The following is a 20,638-nucleotide window of genomic DNA, read 5'->3' on the forward strand; positions in this document are numbered from 1 at the left end:
TGAAGTTGGGGGTGCTTTTCTCAGTTAGAAAGTCCTATGTATGAGTAACTTGGTGCTGGCTGCCGCAAGTCTGTTTTGGCAACATCTCCATTCTGACCTCAGCAACCTGCACGTCTGCTAGAAAGTTATTACATCAGACATGTATTAACACACCAGAATGTCTGGGCCAGGTCAGGTGAAATAAAGGAAATGGCCAGGAAATGGCCAGCACTGCATTAACACCTGGCGATTGGTCAAAACCATCTGTGTGATCATGGTGAAGGGAATTTTTGAGAGCTGATTCTTGATCAAAAGAGCAAGGGGTTGGATCACTTCTGAGGGAACCCCAGTCTTTTGGGCTTACCCAGATGGAAGGTGGAATGGGAAAGGGTGACCTAGTGTTGGGGCCAACTCCCTTTCTGGTGGCAGTATATCTACCCAGGTGTGATTTGCAGGCAAGTTACCTAGGGTGCATGGGAAAGTTCAGTCCATGGGCTGTTCATCTTGCTTCTTCTCAGCCTCAGTATACATAGGGTCACAAGGCTCCTTCCAGATCACTACATTTTTAAAAAAGATAATGCATCAGATTTTCAGCTTCATTATAGCCACATTCAAAAAATGCACATTTGGGAGAATACTCTTGTATTTTCCATTGATATATGCCAAAGACATGATTTAGAGCATCATTTGGAAAAAGATGGGGTGAACAAGTTCCATTAGATGCATTTTCAGCTCAAGGTTCTTGACACAAATTCTGCCTTGCCTCCGCTGCCAATATTTTTTTTATTAGGCATCCATGAAATCCAGTCCTATTATGATGCTGCAGCAAATATAATCATTTTCAAACCAGACATCAGTTACATCAAAGTGAGTGAGGTTCAGTATGCATTTAAGCTTTATCTAGGTTATTAAACTGATGAACATTTTTTTCTTTTTATCCAAGACTTAATACCTTTTTACTGTGTTTTCCTATCTAATTTTGGGTGCTTCGCTTTTTATCTTGTTAATAAATTTATTAAAAGCTCTGATATTACATAACTCGTCCAAAATTCATAATGTGCAGAAAATACAGGTTTTGGCTAGCAGGCATCTATTTTAATTCCCAGTTTTAAAAAATTTTGGTTTAAAAGTGAGGAAAAAGATGACAAATCTTTCAAAAAGAAGTACTGTGGCACCTTAAGCCTGACAACCTTTTTGTGGTATGAGTTTTAATAAACTATTAAAACTATTAAAATAAACTCAGATTGGCTTTTAAAGTCAGGTAACTGAAATTCGCTGCCTACAAGACTTGGATGAACTATATTGTGTTCATTGTTGAATCCTAAATGGGCCAGCCGTCATTGTCGCACGTCTTCTGCTGGCAGTGACTGCTGTAAAGCAGTCAGTGCAAGTCAAAAAAGGTGCTCCAATGGCATGCCCCTCAGTGTGCTGCCAGAGACGCTGGTGGGAAGATGAGCCTTCCCACCAGCACCAACCGATCCATAGCTGCCCACTGATCCAGGTAAGGTAGCAGGAGGGCAGAATGGAGGGCAAGGGATGGTAAAATGAAGCAGTAATGGGGTTGGGGTCAGGTGGAACAGGGTAGTTACAGGGTCAAGGGGTGGGCAGATTGGGGCCAGGAAGGGGGCAGGCTTGATGTAGCCACCAAATCCTAACCTTCCCAGACCTGGCATACGTCCATGAGAACCTGCACCAGCTATTTAGCTAGCACAGGTCTGAGTAGACCCCCTCCCCCCACACTGCAGAGGCTTACTCAGAGGGGATCTCCTGGACTGCCCCACCACCACAGGATGCAATGGTAGCCATTTTGGCGTCGCTGCATTGTCAGAGGGAGGACAATAGGATTGCGTTCATAGGCAGGTTTGGTATAATTGCTTTCAGAAAGATTCTGCAATTTCCACCAAAATAACATCAGTATTTCAGTGAGGATAAACCTTGCTCAGCTTGCATCGTTGTAACTGGCATACCACGGGGCAAACAGGTCACTGCTGTTTAAGTTAGCATGTGAATAGCTCAATACCTGTATTTTGGTTCCATATACTGTAATAACTGGGCAACAATTTTCCCCACAATATTTTGATGATTGGAACAACTAAACATCCCCATGAGCTATTGAGAATAGTCTGTACAGACAAAACGCTATCAACTTTTCTGTAGCTACATGCTACAAGATAATAGCTTGCTAAACAAAACACCTAGGTGCTTGAAATTTGGCACCCATTCTATCCTCATCTCAGCCATCAACTACTAGCGGTCACGTGGTATTTTCCCAAAGAAAATGCTTTTTTGCTTTGTTGTAGCTAATGGCAAGCTTTTCCTACCTGCAAAACCTATTGAGACTGCAATCTGTGAACACTTTCTTGGAAGCAAGCCCCACTGAAAACAGTGGGACTTACTACTGAATAGACATGCATAGGATTGTGCTGTAAATCTCTAATAGGTGTCTCTTATGTGGCATTTTCGCTGCTGGAATGTCATCTTGCTCAATCCTAAAATAGCTCTTGTCCTATTCTGTTTCTGTATTGGTTAAACTGCAGTCAGCATGAGCAACAGAAGATCTCATATGTTGACAGGTGCTCCATCAACTTAGTATTCCATGTCTACATAAACTGTTTTCATTTAACATCTCCATGTTAGAATGCTTACTCTATTAGAAAATCACTCATCACACAGAAGTTAGTAACTGCAAAGGAAGGTTCTAGATTAGATGAGCAACAGGCAGATGTTCCTGAGATTCTTTGGATGGAAATATCAGAACTAGAACTTGGGACCTGTTTACAAAGTGTTTTTGAAGAATGTGTACCACACTCAAGGGCACGCAAGGTGGTTTACAAAATAAAACTGTTGCAATTATAGATAAAACAATTCTAAAACATGAAACCACCACAGACCCCAATGGATCACAATTAAAATGTGTCAGCCCCTGGTGTCGGCAATCAAATACTTCCCTAAATAAAAGGTCTTAAGACCTTTAATTTTGAGCCTATAGCCCTTTCCATAGTGGGAAATGTTTGTATGAAGGAGACATGGATTTTTTTAGGTTTCTCAATTCATTGCAGCAGAAACCCTAGTAGTTCTGACTCCATGCAGGATCTAGTAGGCAAAGATGGGGCTGATACGCAAGGCACTGAATGGTACTGTCCTCATCTTCTCACAAACTTGGTCTTTTGTTCCATGCTACGGCTCCTTCTGCCCACAGTATCATGTTGGGGTCCAAATTGATTGGCCAGTTTGTCAGAAAACACCTTGATTTGCGGTCCTTGTCCTACACCACTCAGCTGACATCAACAGGTACGACATCTCCAAATCTTCCAGTTTTTAAAAGAGCTCCAGTGGATTCATCTGAGCTCCTGCATAGGTAACCCAAACTTAAGGAGGTAGTTAATGCTGTTGGCAGGTTGGGCATAGGTCTCAGTAGAGCTTCTTGCATAATTGGTAGAACGAGTATAAGAAATGCTCTGGAGTGAGACCCAACCTGTGTCAAGCCCATTCTTTGAAGAGCATAGTTATTTCTGTCCCCAACCCTCTCTTCAGAGTGACCTAATCATAACTCTGATCATCTGGAATCTCAGAGACTTCACAATACTGTAATCTGTCTAGGTCTGTTCAAAATTGGCCAGGATAACTCTTTGGTATTCATAGACAAGGGGAATGGAGGCAACTGGCACTTATTTTTCTCCATTTTGACAGCATGTGTCATACAACCCTTCTTCATCTGCTATCTTCTGCTTCTCTCTGTGTGTCTTCCCCCCCCCCCATCTGCCTCCAGCCTTTTTTGCTCAGATTCCAACTCCATTCACCTCATTTTGAGCCAGAATTTCGTTTGCTTGACAGTAATTCCAATCAAGGGCAACTGGGGATATGGCAGTGGAGGACGGGCAGGCTGTTACTGGAGGAGGAGGGTTGGTCGTAGGTAGACCATCTTTCTTTCTGACCCTTTTCTCTTCCCTTGGTAGCCCTAGCAGCAGCCCTGCAGGCTTGAAGCTACTGTTGCTAAATGCCAGGTCACTGAATAATAAGATCAGCCTGATCCACAATTAAATTCTGGAAGAAAACACTGGCCTGCCTTGCATCACAGAGACCTGGTTGGATGAGACTGGGAGAGGGGTTATTTTCACCTAGCTGTATCCACCAGGTTTTTGTGTGTTGCAGTAGTCACAGTGGCAGGGATGGAGGGAGACTGCAGGGTTTCTCAGTTGTGACCCACTTAGTGGGTTGCAACCTGATTGTTGGTGGGTCATGAGGCTTTAGCTGATAGCTGAGAAGGCAGATGGATGGAGCCCTATGGAAAGTGAAACTGAGCCATATCACACAGTTACTTGTGAGTAGATGAACTCTCCTTAGTTCATTGGAAAGGGCAGGCTGAGAGGAATCCAGCAACATCAGAAAGGTCCCAATCTGACATCCAAAAGACATCCAAGAAGGAAGTCCCTCCAAGTTGATGGACGTATTAAGCACCATGGAAAGCAAAACTAAGCATCATGGTTGCATTTACTCATGTATAAACAACTGTGACTTGGCTCGTGGTCAGGTCAGGTCAGGAGAAGAGGAATGTAAGGACACCAGAATGGTCCTGATTTTATGAAAGTGGAGCTCAACAAATACTCCAGAAGGCAACCCCCTCTCATAAAAAGAATCAAACAGAGGCTTGAGCTGGTAAGGTGAATTTTTTTTCTTTTTTAGACTTATAAAGCTAGGTGGGTCCTGATAGTGATATGGTTTAAAAATAAGAACTTAAATTGAACTGGGCATTGGGTAGGGCTGAAAATCTTATTGATTTATTTTGCGTGTGTGGAGGGCGTTATTGCAGGCAGGCTGCAGAGAAAATTCACTTGGTGGAAAAGGGCTGGCTCCCCCTTATTTATTTGTTTTACTTTAATTATTTATAATTATTTATTTTAATTTGCTTGATGATGTCACTTCCGGCCATGACAACCCTTCCGGTGGCTCTAGGACAGATTGTCATTCTAAAATGTGGGTGCCAGTGCTAAAAGTTTGAGAACCACTGGTCTCTTGGGAATCCTCCCTTATTGAGTGATCTGTACAGTAGAGGGTGTCACGTGCCTGAGTGTGGTGCCGAATGGGCAGGACAGGATAGGGATTCTGCTGGTGTATTGATCATCTTGTTACAAGGTGGAGTTCATATCTGAGCTGGCCAGGATGGTCTTGGTGGTGATGTTGGAATGTCCCTGACTGATCTTGTTGGGGACTTGTCCATGCCAAGGCTCTCAGGACAGGTCCAGCTCAAGATTTTGTGGCCGCCATGGCAACCATGGGCCTGTCCCAGCAAGTAACATCCACAATGCACATGGCCGGGCACATGTTGGACCTGATTTTCATAGCTGTTGATCTGGTGTTGGAGGAGATTAAAGTTTCTCTATTATGGACAGACCACGATCTGATGGGCTGAGGGCTGCATCTAAACTTCTGCAACGTTGGTGGACCCATTGGTATGTTCTAGCCCCAAAGGCTGATGGGTCCTGATGGTTTCCTAAGAGCTTTGGGGGAGTTTCCTGCCTAGTAGGGTCTGGTTGATCTCTGGAATAGGGAAATGGCAGCAGTGGATGAAATTGCTACTATGCAACCTCAGCCAGGCCATAGAGCCTGCTTAGCTCCTTGGTTTACTGAGGAACTGTAGGTGATGAAATGGCTCGGCAGATATCTAGAGAATCATTGGAGGAAGGCGCAGGATGAATCAATCCAAACTCAGGAAAGAGTAGGCAAGGGGACTTCTTCTCTGCTGCCATCACTACTGCAGAACGTTCTCCAGCAGAGCTGTTCCTCATTGCGTGGAGTTTGGCAGACTGGACTCAGATGGTGATGCTGGGGGATACCTGTTTGGCACGCTGGTTGCTCACTTGTGAGGTGCCTATTCTGTCCCCCATGTTGTTTGACATGTCCATGAAGCCACTGAGTGGTTTGGGCTTGAATAAGGGCTAACAGACAGAAATTAAACCCAGACAAGACATAGGTCCTTCTGGTTCAGAAGACCATGATGCAGACACTAGATCTACCACATGCTCTAGATGTGGGAGCACTCTTTCTGAAACAGCAGGTCCATAGCTTGGGGGGAGTCCTGGATCCACAACTGGCCTTTTATGGCCAGGTGGCATCTGTGACCAGAGGGGCTTTTGCCCAGCTTCAACTGGAGCATTGGTTGACACCCTATCTGAGTCAGATGGATCTGGCCACAGTAGTCCATGTCCTAGAGACATTGCTTAGACTACTGCAGTGCACTCTACATGGGGCTACCTTTGAATATGGTTCAGAAGCTGCAGTTAGTGCAGAATGCAGTGGCCTGGTTGGTCACAGGGGCTCAGTGGCCCCAATTCTGCCACGTCATTAATCCAAAAGCTACACTGGTTGCCCATCCCAAATTCAAGTCAATGTGTTGGTGATGACCTTTAAAACCCTGTAAGGCATAGAACCAGAATACCTCAAGGAGTGCCTTCTGCTATATAATCGTGCACACCGCCAACGATCATCAGATAGGGCTGTACTTAGGATACTGCCACCATCTGAAGCCAAAGGGATGGCAGCAAGATGCAGGACCTTTCCTGTTATGGCACCGTGTTTTGGAACCAGCTTCAAGAGAACCTGAGGACAGCCTCCCCTCTCTGTATGGTTTCTAGTGGGGGGGAAAAAATTTTATTTCTCTTGGCATTCAGAAAGGAACTGCCTAGTGATCTCTTTTTAACGCTTATAGGTCTTGGTTGCTGTTCTATAATAATTAAATTATATGTATTGCTGTTCTTACATCTTTTATTTTGCCCCAGTATTGGGGCTCCACTTTCCTTGATGAGCTCTGCTCCTTCCTCTCCCACTGCACATCAAACCCCCTTCAACGCAGCCATCCAACCTCCTTTCCCTTTCGAGACTCACCCTAAAAGTTTCCCAGATGAGAAACCCAAGGTGTTGCCGATGCCACCTCCCTGGCCCCAAGCCTGTAGAACTCAGATATTGATTCATTGATTGAATGCAATGGGGCTTACAAACATGGCCAAGGACAAACATCCCTTTTTACCCTTAGGGCAGGGGGTGGTGGTAAGGGAGTAGCAGAGGGCTGTGCAGCTTCTCTGAGAACTGGGCAGGAAGGGTCCCTCATATAGATGAGTGGGTGTTAAAAATCCTTTGGAAAGGTGACACACCCCAGGTGTGAAATGCCCTAACTATATCTCTAGTTAGTGCCCTGCTTGTGGAGCTGGGTTCATGATCACTGTCAAACGAAGATAGTTTATTTTCAGAGGCTTTTAATTGATAGTTTCTCTGCCTTATTATCTTACTGGTCCTATTGCTGTTTCCATTACACTGCTTGTTGTTTTGATTTTTAGTATTTTTGTTCTGAAAGAGTAATATGATGGTATTTAATATATGCAGTTGTGTTACAGTTAAGTGGTTGTGGGTGGTGGTGGTTGTTAAAACATATTTAGTGTGTCTTTCTGCCTCAAGGGTAGACAATCAAGGCAGCTTTCAACAAAGGAAAGCAGAACAGGAGCCCTTTGCTAATGTTAAACAGTGCCACAAGCCACAGGGAATCAGATAAAACCAACACATTAAACACTTTGCAGGCCAAATACCTGCTGGAACATATAAGACTTTGGCATCTTATGAAATGTCAGTAAGAAGAGGTCCATGCAGATATCTTGGAGCAGGGAGTTACACTGTCTAACCACAAGCCATAAAGAAGGCACTGTCAACTGAACTTCAGATGGGACATGCAAAAAGGGCCTCCTTTGGTGACTTTGGAGAGCAGACAGACAGATGTTGGAAAGCAAGTGGTTCTTTATGAAACAGAGTCCCAAACAATTTAGGGCTTTAAAGGTAATAAGTAGCAATTCAAACCGAGCAGACAGAACTCTTACAGCTTCATTCTGAACTAACTGAAACTTCTGGTATTCTTTTGGGGCAGCTCCACATGCAGCATATTGCAGTAGTCAACTTTGATAGTCAACAAAGTAGTGCAGCTTTGATGTAACTAACACCCCAATCCTATTTAAAAAAAAAACACCCAAGTAGCCACACCAGCAGAGAGCAGGCTGCATACTGGGGGGGGGGGTGGTAGTTCCAGAGTATCCATAATTGAGCTAAATGTTGGAATGAGTTCAGAGCAGCTTTCTGTTAAAGAGATATTTTTACAGCTTTATAAATTGCATTGGAAAAACTTGTTTTGTGTTCACCACTTAGGAAGGACATTACCAGAAATTTATTTTCTTTTGTGTCTGTTTCATATTGACAAGTACTGTAATCACACTATAGCAATTTCTAGATCTAATAGGCTTAAACTGCAAGAGGGGAAATTTTGCTTGAATACCAGGAAAACTTTCTTAATAGTAAGAGCAGTTTGACGTTGGAACTGATGCTTCTGTTTCAAGCAGGGGGTTAGACTAGATGGCCTTAAAGTCCCCTTCCAATTCTATGAATTTTCTTTTTATGTATCTGTAGCACTGTACAATATATGATATGTTGGTAACACAGCATGTTGTAATTATTAGTTTTATGATTACTGTTTTTTCAAGTACGGCAGTTCCCCAATATTAAAACCAATACATTTTTGGAGCTTGAATTTTAGTTCCTTTTCCTTGTGTAACTGAGGTTTGTAAAGAGTTTGCCTCTTATGTTATCCTTATTTGCAACTGTCTATTTTAGAATATTTTGTATTGTCTTTGTGATATAGATATTCTTGGGACTAATTTTTGTATATGCAAAATTGGTGCACTGGGAGCAAATTAGGACAGGTGACTGTATTTTTTGCAGAGCCAACTCAAGTTCTCCTTCTCATCACCTTTGCCATCATGTTCCATGTTTGAGTTTCTTTGCCCTAAATTCACTTCAAAGTTCCCATTTCATACTAGTCTGAGGACTAGTTTAGTGATGTGTGAAAGGATTGCTAAAATAAGATAGGCCTGCTGAAACTAAATAAGGCACCAATGCTATAGGCAGTTGCTCTCTCAAAAAATATGTGTTTATTAATTGGAGAGAATATAAACACAAGATGCATCTTGTTCCTTCTTGTAGATGCATCTTGTTCCACTGGATGCATTTTATTCTTCTGTAGTTTTTTGTGAGAATCCATAACTTTGTTTTCCCTTTTGCTTTGCATGTTGTATTAGGGACCAAGTCGAAACTTGCTGCTCAATGGGAGATCATACCCAACAAAAGTCCGGTTAATTCGTGGTGGAACCATGCCTCCAGTGAAAAGGAGGAGGATGAACTGGATTGATGCTCCTGATGATGTGTTCTACATGGCCACTGAGGAAACCAGGTAGAACTTGCCCTTCAGTTAGATCTATGATATTTGGCTCTTTCTGTGAAGACATTCCTCTGGAAGGTAGGATCAATTGAATGTGGCTTCAAATGAATTATGTTGCCACAATTTGGGGGGAAAGGGGATAAAATAGTGATTAAACAATCATATTCCTTTCCTAGCCATACCTTTTTTTTAAGTGAAACTTCCTTGTCTGATATTGCTTAACAAGTCTTGCTACTGATTATATACACTATTAAGTATTTGTACAACATACGATTATGTTGAATTAAATCCATTGTGCCTGAAGTGGCTTTCCTATACATTGTCTGATACTTTGAGTTGCTCATTTGTTAGGATAATGTTAGAGAAAATTATTGTCAGTTTACAGTGTCATCCACACTATCTCATAGTGGAGGAGGATGTTCTTAAATGGGCTATTTCTCCTACTTGCTCCAGAAAGCCAGACTATGTAAAGAAGCAGCTTTTAAGGCTTATAAGAAGAGCTACTCCCCCAGTTCATTTCTGTCCAAGGAACAGGCAGTGACAGAATTCTCCATCACATCCAGCATTAGTTTAGAAAAGGAAGGGGAAATTTTTCATACATTAAAATGAGACAGCAGGGGGAAATGGCTATCCAGTTCAACAAGATCTCCCTCTCAGAAGCCACAATACTGATTGGAGCTGCCTATATGACCAAGGACATGTCAGCATCAGAGTCACCTGGCAGAAATTAGACTCAATCAAGTAGTCCCAGAAGGGCTCACAATCTAAAAAGAAATGCACCTAAATTTCCAGTCTTACCCAGACTTTCCCACATTGGTTCAGTGATGCTGGTATGGATATGTTGCATCCCACAGGGACATTTAGCAGGTGGAAAGTCTCTTTGAGGTAAGGGGGCATTCATCTCCTTGCGCTGGAGAAAGCCCCAGCCACCACTGTGGGTCAACTCAGACCTTTGCCAGCTATATACCTATATAGCTGGCACAAGTTATGTTGATCCATGTTGCCAAATCAGTCTAGAAACACACACAAACTGATGGCTGCTATTTGGGGCAAAAAGAAAAAGCACTCAAGTGTCAGTCACATGCTTGGTGTAAGGTACGAAATGCATGTGTGAACCTCATAATTAGGCCATAGAGCTAAGAAAAATGAGATGGGCATGGTGCAGAGAGATTCATGCCCAGACATGAATGGAGATAGGCAGTGCTTTTTTTGTAAAAGAAAAGGTGCAGGAACTCACAACTTGTCAATCTTTTATTTATTTATTTATTTATTTATTTATTTATTTATTTATTTTTAAACCATTTTTTATTGGAGAAATAAAAAAATTTTATGTGCTTCCCCCTAAAGATGAACTTACTTCTGAGTAGACATGCATAGGATTGGGCTGTCAATCTCCACATCCCCTTCCCCCTAGCTACTTTTTCTACACATGGGGAAAAATACTGTACAGGTGTATTTGTAGCATGTAGTATGTAGTGTGGCACTACACTTCGAGGAGAGGAAGCAGTGAATGGATTCCGAAAAATGGCTTACATGAGTTCCATGTAGTAAAATTACTCTAAGCAACTGTGGGAGTAAGAACAAAAAAGGAATTCTTACAGGAGAGGGGTCCTTAGGTGCACATAGAAACAGCTACATTTGCAAACAAGTGATTAAATATGGTTTAATTCAGGTATCAGAATACTCTGTGTCTTTGGGAAGGCGCTTGGCATGCAACTGTATGTTCTCTGCTGCCCTGAGGAGCTGCAAATGCTGGCTGGCGGAGGACATGCTTGGGGAAGGATGAGGAGTATCTCTGGCAAGGCTGGACAGCACGTTGTACACACGTAGAATCCCTTTTCACCTGCCCTTAGCATGTGAAAATGGGTGCAGATATATATCGCTGCCAGGATTAAGAGCCCAATCCTAGGTATGTCTACTCTGAAGTAAGTCTAGTCAATGGAGCTTACTCCCAGGAAAGTGCCTAGGATTGCAGCCTAAGAGCCCAATCCTATGCATGTCTACTCAGAAGTCCACTTTAGTGAATGGGGCTTACTGTGGATAGGATGGCAGCCTCAGGGCTCAATCCTGTGCCTGTCTACTCAGAAGTCAGTCCCAGTAGAGGCAGTGGGGCTTCCTCCCAGGAAGGTGTGGAGAGGACTGCAGCCTCAGAGCCCTTCCTCTGCCTGTCTACTCTGGCTGCAAGGCTATGACACTTTCCCGGGAGTAAGCCCCATTGAACACAATGGAACTTACTTCTGAGTAGACATGCATAGGCTTGGGCTTTCAGGCTGCAAGGCCAAACACCCTTTCTCAGGAGCAAGCCCCATTGAACACAATGAGACTTACTTCTGAGTAGACATGCCTAGGCTCATGCTGCAGATTGGCACGGGGGCTGCACCAGCCAGCTTCCTTCCCCTCCTCCTCCGCCAAGCCAGTACCTGGGTGTTCCGTGGGTGCCGCAGCCCGTCTCCCTGGCTGGCTGTCCGTCCTCCTCCTCCTCAGCGTTGGCGCATGTCCCCCACACCCTCCACTGGCTTGGAAGCTGTGTGGGGAAGCAGAGCACGGGGGGAGGGGAGGCGGGCTGGGCTCAGGCGAGAGCTTGGGGATGGGGGCAGGAGGGGGTTGTTGTGCAGTCAGGCAGGAGCCAGGCACCCGCCCACCCTGCACCCCCCAGCACCCACCCAGCGAATGCCTCTGTTTTGCTCCCCCCCCCAGAATGCCTCCGAAGGGGAGGGGTCCCTGCAAAAAGGTGCCGGAACTCCGTCCCCCCGCGTTCCATTAGAAAAAAAGCCCTGGAGATAGGATATCACCCAAGAAGGGTGATAGGATATGGTGCGTGCCAGCACCACCGATCCCACCCCCCTCTTGGGTCCAATCCACCCATCCCTGCACTACTCAATATAGCACTTCCCCTATACACCGGGTGCTGTTCCTTACACTGGCACGGGTAGGATCTGACCTTCCCGCTGGCACTAAGTGACACACTGTTGTAATGAGCTTTATGATGACAGCTTGCGCTGGTGAAGCATGCTGGATAGGAATGGGCCATCAATAAATAACCTTTCAAGCATCTTAGAGTTTATTAATTGCCTCTTTAAGACTTTGAGTTCCAGAAAGCACTAGCAATTTTAATCATTCTTCTTTTAGCAGGCTTCTTTGCAGATAATAGGTACACTTAAAAGGGTCGAGCAGGAAATTGATAAAAGTGATCCTTTTAAGCCCACCCCCCACCCCCAACAGCTGCAGGGAGTGAGGTTCAGCATGGAAAAAGAGTGCACCATGAGAGGGAGTTTAAGGCTTTCACCTTCCACGATTTTGCAGTGGAACACCTACAACCACTATGGCAATTTGTGGAAATCACTGTTTTGGGGGGCAAATTGCTGTGAGTAGGGGATTTCCACTGTGAAAACAGTGGCAAGAGAGAGAAATAAGTCCCTTTCACAGAATCCTGTTCTTCTGCACTAAATCAGGGCCCTGAAACTGTGCAGGCTGCTTAAAAGGCCACTTTAGGTCCACTTCCTGCTTTAACGTCATGACTTGTTTGGCCATAAAACATGTTAATTTCTGTAGATTTGTACCATTGAACAGCAGAACAATTCTAGTTTAACCCTCTTATTGGATGTGTGTAGGAACAATTTAAGGAACAATTTAATACCAGGCTGAGGTCTCTTGTTATCTGGTGTGCTCCCTGGGGCATTTGGTGGGCTGCTGTGAGATACAGGAAGCTGGACTAGATGGGCCTATGGCCTGATCCAGTGGGGCTGTTCTTAAGGAACGGGGAACTCTGACTGTTGCTTTTCATTCCCTCTTGTAGGAAAATTCGCAAGTTGCTTTCCTCCTCTGAAGCTAAGCGAGCTGCAAGATGCCCTTACAAGCCCATCATCCTCCGGCCACTACAGGGGGTGCATCTGCGACAGCCTATGAATGATGAACCAATAATCATTGAGGACTAAAAAAAAACTTGAGTGATCCTTGAAGCACTGATGGAATTGCCAGAGGGTTTTCCTCAACCCACTACAAACTGTACTGTACATTCTCTGGCAACAGTGTTGGATCCACTGCTATTGAGAAGAAACTGATCCACATCTTTGTGAATCCTAAAAGGAACTCAGCTCTGTTCTGAGTTTTCATGACCACACACTGCGCATGAGTGCGCTTTCTTCTTTTTTATTTCGTGTAGCAGATTCTTTCTTTGCTTGTAGTTTATTCTGCTCCTTTTGTAAACAAATGCTAAGTAAATTTAACTTATTGAGAGAATGGGGGATAGTAATCTTAGTATATTCTGTTTTTCTCTTTTGACAAAGGGAGACCCAGGTGGCTTCATTTTGTGACTTGAGTTTTCCTTGCCAAGCTATTTTATGAGACTGTTGTAAGGTGATTTTTTTAAAATTTTGTTGACAGTATCATTTTTAAATTCAATTTATATTATTTCTTTGTAGATAAAGTGCCATTTTGTGTCTGTTATGTTTGGAAATAGAAGATCTGAAAACCAGCAACAAGTTTAGCAGACTTCTTGCTCCGTGTTCTTTTTGGTTTTGGATAACTTTTAGCCAATTCCTTAAACTGTAAATTAGTTTTTTGCTGATCTCATGAACATTTGCAGTCTAGGATTTCAAACCTGCAGTCTCCTTTTCCTTAGCAGCTGGGATACTTTTTTGTGGTCTCTGTGCATTTCCACATGTGGGGTTCTGTGGCTGCACAAAGCCGTCTCTGAGAATGTTCCAGAGTGCTAAGAAGCTGAGCTCTAAGGAGCTGACACTTCTGCTCCTTCCTCTTGAAGGAAGATTTTCAACTCTGTGCATGCTTTAAGGGCATGGGTACCTTTGTGTATTCTTCTGATAGTTGTGATAGTAGCAGCTCAGGGAACATTCTCTTAATGGCTCTTGCATCCAGTTACTCATCCTCCCCATTTTTCTTTTGTTCGCCATTTCTTTTTAACTGGGATCCATTTTGCATTTTTATTGTGGTGTTTGTTCTAATATTTTCCTAGCATGCCAGTGGCACAGTGAGTCTTGGCGTGCTCTAACATTCCATTTGAATGGGCAAAATCATTTAATGGCTACGTTGGTGAAGGACAAAAATTCTCTTCACTGTCAAAAACTCACTAAACAAATAAGATGCAACAATTTGTCTCATTCCTCTGGAAAAGCACTATAGAATCCCAGGTTGTGAGTACAGCGATACCTTGACTCTCGTCCACTTGACTTTTGTCACTTTTACCCTTTTAGCTGTTTTCAATTATAAGTACGTTTCAGATTTTGTGCATGTGCTTTCCTCTTTTGTCCAATTTCACAATGTTTGTCAACATTGTTGTGCTTCTCTTGTGCTTTTAATTATTGTGAGCTGCTCTGATAGCCTTCAGGAAGAAGACTGGGAACAAACTTCCCTGATGCCTGGAAGTCCATCTCCCTTTCCTCCACAGCTCTACATTTTCCACTGGCCAAAAGAAATTTCAAGCTGATGGCCCCATCCTAACCAGCTGGTGTGCTGGCAGAATACATGTTCTGCCTCCAAGCACATTGTGACAGTGTTACACACCAGCGGGAAGGCTAGAGCCTTCCTGAGTGCACCAGCAACGAGAAAGATACCTGCTGGACCAGGTAAGTCCAGCGCAGGGGTGGGGGGAAGATAGGGAAGGGGTTGAATAGGGAAGGGCAGCGAAGGGGAAAAGGGGTGGATGGATCAGGACCAAGAAAGGGGGCAGGATCAGCGGCACTGCTGCACGCCATACCATATCCCCCTTCCTCAGCCCAATCCACCTGCATGGATCAACTTGGACTTGCACTTAGCAATATAGCTGGCGCAGGTCCAGGTTCACCCATAACAGCTACTGGGACTTACTCAAAGGCAAGTGAATTAATAGAATCCTTTATTGGCATATAAAACACACAAACAAATCTTCAACTATATACAATTGCTCAATCAGCCAGCCAGGTAGCAAATCGACTTCTTGATTGCGTAGTTCAATGAGCTGATATAGGAAAGTTATTTCCACTGAAGAGTCACTTGGGAGGTAGCATATACTTACTGCATCAGTAAATCCTCCTCTTGTTCTTAATATAGGATCCAGATATCTTTGACAGAACTCGTTGTAGAAGGGACAATAAAGAATGGAGTTGGACAATGGTCTCCACACTTCCCATTCCACAAGGGCATCGCCTTTCAGCATGAGCTACCTTTCAAAATTTCCCAAAAAGAATGGCAGACGGGAGCACATTAAATCTGACAAGAGAGAAAGCTCTCCTTTTTTAATAACTAAGCAATGAGTATAAATCAAGGGCAAGTGGACAAATGTCCCTTTGCCTCGAGGATACCTCCAGCAGCCAAAATTCCCCTGTGGGAAGCTTTATAGCCCACACTGGCTCTTCTGTATCATTGCAAGGGAATTTAGTTAGGATTGGACTGCCCATAAGGCTATGCTTTGACATTCATTTATTTTTGACTTTCATCCATGCTCTGGTCCCTAACCAAATGAAAGTGCAAGGTATTGCTGTATTGACAATATATGTTTGGCTTCAACCTCTGCTACGTCTCTTACTTCTCTATCAGACCCTGATACTGTCTGGTCTCTGTGGGCCGCATGACCTCCCTGCTCAGAGATGGCAAGAGCTTTCCCTGGGATTGCTGTGGAGGGCCTGCTGAACTTGTGGGAGGGTGCTCAAGCTTGAGCCTATCAAGGCCGGCATGGTTAGGCTTCTGTAGGATAAGGCACAGGGAGGCCTCAGATGTTGTCCAGGGAAGGGGGCAATTCCCCCCAGGGTCCTACTCCCAGCCTTCGCAGGGAGCAGCTTTAATGGCTGCTCCCTGACTGGGGACCAGCTGCCTCCCTCCAAACTGAGAGCTCCCCAGACTGGCTATACCCCCCTGGACTAGGCCACTTCAGCTGGTCATCTGGCTGTAACTGGCTCTGCATGCCTTCCCCCAGCTGCTCCCTTGCCCCTTCATGCCTTAGAGAGGTAACTACCAGCCAAACTCAGCCACATAATCCCACACAGTGGCAGAGGAACCCAGGATGCCACTGCCAGCGGGTGCCTATGCTGTGGGCAGCTGCCTTCTGGCCACCCAGGTCATCCCCTGTGCCACGTCATCCTCATCAGCCGGCCCTTTGTGCCCTCTGCCATCCCTTGCTGTCTGTGAACCGATGTGGAATGTGGTCTTTGGTGGCTCTCCAGACTGATGACTAGAGCAGGTAAGTCCTTAACCAGAAGGATACAAAACATGTTTTAAGATCAGTGCCTCAACAAGCCATGATAATTCTTTCTTAAGCACTTCAGGGATCAGGATTGGAAACAAGCTTCTATCCTATTGTTTCTCCGAATTGTCAGGAAGAACCTAAAAATAGGGAGCAATAGCATGTTGCTGTCTCTACTTAGCCTACTCGCCTCACTTCTTTCCATGTGGCCATGTTACCTATCTCAATCAAAATTCCTCCTCAGTTGGCTAGTCCCTCAGTAGTACAGGCTGCTGTTACATCATATCCCATTTTGCTGGCGCCATTTATAGGAATATGTTATAGCAGTGTATCACAAGCTGCAGGTCAGAACCCACTAGATGGGTTGGGAGTCAATTTTAGGCGGACTAGCACCTGAGCTAGCACCTAGCTCAGCTACCATTAAAAATACAGAGCTGCTGGGCAGAACAGGCTCCCAGTGGGAGAGAGGCATGGTGCTTTGCCTGAATAGGTGGGAAAATGGGATGCTGGAAAGCGGGGGGGGGGAGGGCTGTGCAGTTGGAGAAGGATACAAGTTTGCTCCGACATCTGAACAAACCTAGACTTAGAATGTTTGAATTCTAAGCTATGCAAAATAACAGCACGAGCATACTGTATAATGAGACCTTTGGCTGATCGCAGCTTAGGTATGAAGCCTAAATTGATGATAGGACTTTCGGCCATGGCCTCACTTCCAGGTTAATGACATCATTTCCAGTGGGTCCTGATAAACTGTCATTCTAAAAAGTGGGTCCTGGTTCTAAAAAGTTTGAGAACCACTGTGTTATAGGACTATACATATATAGGAATACATTATTATAGAACTACATGTCTGTACCATGCATGAGTGTACAAACTTATTGCTGAGTATGCAATTGTGTCATGGGCAAGATTGTCAGCTGGTATTTTGACTCTATCTAATCCTAATGCTGCACAGCAAAATGAGGATAAATTTTCCCAACTCAAGTGAGTAGTCCCCTGAGGACTCAGTTTCCCTTGCGTAATGCACGCATGTTTTAACCCAAAGAACTACGCTAAAGAAAAGAGGTGTGCATTTGGTTTCTGTGGAGAAAGGAAAGAGGAAAAGGAGAGGTCAAAGATCATACTGAGTGGAGAGCTGTTGGCCTCTTACGGTTATTAGGTGGTTTGTCCAGAACAGCAAGTGTATTTTAAGAAAAACAGGCTCTAAAGCAGTGATTTTCAACCTTTTTCGTCTCATGGCACATAGACAAGGTACTACAAGTGTCAAGGCACACCGTATGTTTTTTGTCAATTGACAAGGCACACCATGCTGTTGGTGGGGGGGCTCGCATCCCTCAATGGCCCTACTAATAAATGACCCTCCTCCAAACTCCTGTGGCACACCTGCAGACCAATCGTGGCACAGCAGTGTGTCACAACACAGTGGTTGAAAACGGTTGCACTAAAGCAAGTGGGAGAGAGAAAACTGGGCATGAGATACAAAAAAATAGTGTGACCAGGGCACAAGAGCATGTAAATGGCTCGTGCATGCAGTGGATCATTAGAGATCATGAACAAAGGGTGCAAAGATTGGGGTGTGTGTGTGTGTGAGAGAGAGAGAGAGAGAGAGAGGAAATACCTGGTAGAAGGTCTGTTAGAACTCAAGATACAGGTTTTTATCCAAAATCATTTAAATTAGAAAAGTAGGAAGGGCAGGTTTGCTTGAATTTCCTTTCCAAATGGCTAACTGGAAAGAAGTGGAGGTGGGCAGTCCTGGGGTGTGTATAAAGACAACCCCCTGCCTTTTCAAGTGGTCTAGGGTTGGCAAATATTCTAGTTTGAATTACCAACCAGAATCACTAAGCTGAGTTGCTAAACTGAAACAACATAGGTTGAATGCTGAATCTGTGAAGACCACTTGTAAATACATCTGGTTCTGTTGGAAAAGTTGCATTATCTGACTTAACCTTCAGTCTTTGTTCTGACTGAGTACCAACCTACAGAAGTATCAACCATACACTGGGTTCATGGAACAAAGAGTCCATGGTCCCTCAAAGTTTTGGAAAGGACAGAATCTTTGGCAGGGACTGGTGGCAGGGGAGAAGTGACCAGACAGGTTGACAGTGGGTATCCCAGGATCTGCAGACAGGAACTCTGAGTTCTTGACAAGAGCAGAGTAAACAGGGTAGACACTGGATTTCAAGTACCTCACTATTCATCCATAGAAAGGGAGTAAACTCTACTAGAAGTACTCTTTACTGATGTCTCAGTGCCTTCAAGGGAGCATTGATTTTCATTCCTTTAGATACAAGAATTGTCCAGGACAGACATCTCAGAGGTTTTCCTTGTCAGCTTAGGAGAGGGACTTCCTTCTTAAGAGTTCATTGAGACCTGCATTAACTGGATCAGGACCATTCTGGTGGCGTTGTGTGCTCCTCAACCTGTACTTCATAGTGGACCAAGGCATGGTTACCTACTCATGAGTGCACACACGCATGCTGTTCTGTTTAGGTTCCATAACCAATTGTGACAAAATAGTTCAAATCTTTCAGTTAATTAATAAAAACATCACAGAAAAGCTGTGGCTGATAGAAAAATTCTGATTGTGTATTTGAATTCAGTGTGAAAAGCTATGTTAGAAACACCTTCATTGTTCCATGTGCCAAAAATTGTGTTGACTGGTGTTATACAATGCCCTGCACATTTGAATAATGCAGTTATGTTACATTAGGCAACTTTAGTTAAGCTCTGAAAATTAGTCACATTGGAGAAAATCACATACTGGCTCCTATTGCAAGCTTTGCTCATAATAACAAAAAGAGAAGGGAAGATTAAAGGCAACAGAAAAAAAGGCACTTTGAATCTGGTTCACAGGCTTCACTTTGGCTTGGCCTTGATCAATGTATCAAGTATGCAAGCAGGGTCAGCCCACTGCTTTCAGGGCTGGGTGCCAATCTGTAACACTTATTTTGGAGGGGAAGATGGTTTTCATTACTCTTTTAGTGGACAGATTATCAGAGCTCCCTCATGTTTTTGGAGGGATGTTCTATGAAGCCCAAGAATAAGCTGTCTAAGGAAGAAGGGGTGTAAAGAAGAGCCATACGGAAAATGACTCCTTTTCCTGCCAGAATTCTTTCTCATACTAATGTGGAAGGCAACATAACCCTTGAGCTCACACTGGTGGTGGAGGGCTTTCTCTGAGATCTTTGCTGCCATGCCTAAAGGAATCCGTTTGTTGTCTTCTTAGACCCAGGACCTTAGACCCAGCCCGACCTTGGATCCTACCTGCAATACTCTTAGAACAGGTGGTGCAAGCAGAGGAATCTAATCCTATTAAGGGCCAAAGTCCTGGAAAACAGGTTTATTTAACTTTTTGGACTGTCTAGTTTTGGTGAGGTAGAGCCCATGGATGGGCAGGAGGAGGAAGTTTTGTGCGTATGGAGTAGGAGGAAAAGACAGGAGACACACAGGCAGATCAGGTGCAAACTGAGATCAAGGGCTGCCAGATCTTTCAGAACCATGGACAGGTCAGTGATGGAAAAGGTACATGGCTAGAATAAAAGTCTTAGTTTAAAATAGTTGGCTGGTTTAATGCTTTGCATTAAGAAATGATGCATTGCACATTAGAAGATAAACTTCATATCATTTGTGAAAAAATTATCAAGGCTTCAACAAGGGATGTGCAAAGTTTGTTTCAGCAGCTGACATCTCTGTTTTCATTTATTCAGAATCAACAAACCATCTAATATGGACAAAAAATGCCAGGTAGTTTAATCATCACATTTGCCCACTAGCAAGGTGTGCTCAGTGTCTGTATTATGTAGAGGAGATGCTGCACATGGGGCAGAAGAATGGTACCACTTTATGGGATCACTTATATCAGGGGTGTCACACATTAAGGCCTACGGGCTGGATGCAGCCTGCAGACACTCTTTATCCAGTCCACATGATAGTTGGGTTCTCCTAGCACCACCATCAGTTGCTCTCAGCTGCTGAGCTACAAAGTGATACCTTGGCAAAGTGGTGCTTCTGAAAGGGCAGCCCACATGATATCTGAGCTCTCCCATATCTTATAAATAAGATTGAGATTTGCATATTTTCTCTTCTGTCATTTGCAGCTAATCAGTTCCTAAGTGAGGAGAAAGTGCTTATTTCTGGCCATCATCTATTTATTGATGTTACTTCCTGCTTAATGACATCACTTCTGGCCTCCAGCAGGTGTCATGAATGCTATCCAGCCCTGACTTGTATCATAG

At 44.0% G+C, this 20,638-nt stretch overlaps 1 protein-coding gene across 2 annotated transcripts in view; it reads left to right on the forward strand.

The window, feature by feature from the left end:
- The window catches only part of MTA1 (metastasis associated 1), a 102,928-nt gene extending 88,443 nt beyond the window's left edge, over positions 1-14,485 (forward strand). Inside the window, exons 19-20 of one of the 2 annotated variants that reach the window (XM_066623529.1) lie at positions 9,090-9,241; positions 13,026-14,485. In XM_066623529.1, coding sequence (XP_066479626.1) covers positions 9,090-9,241; positions 13,026-13,164 — 291 coding nt within the window. In that variant the 3' untranslated portion in view covers positions 13,165-14,485. The remainder of the gene's footprint in view (positions 1-9,089; positions 9,242-13,025) is intronic. The other variant, XM_066623530.1, reaches the window with a different exon arrangement.
- Positions 14,486-20,638: the final 6,153 nt, after the last annotated feature.

Source organism: Tiliqua scincoides, chromosome 4, assembly GCF_035046505.1.
Source record: "Tiliqua scincoides isolate rTilSci1 chromosome 4, rTilSci1.hap2, whole genome shotgun sequence".
NCBI lineage: Eukaryota > Metazoa > Chordata > Lepidosauria > Squamata > Scincidae > Tiliqua > Tiliqua scincoides.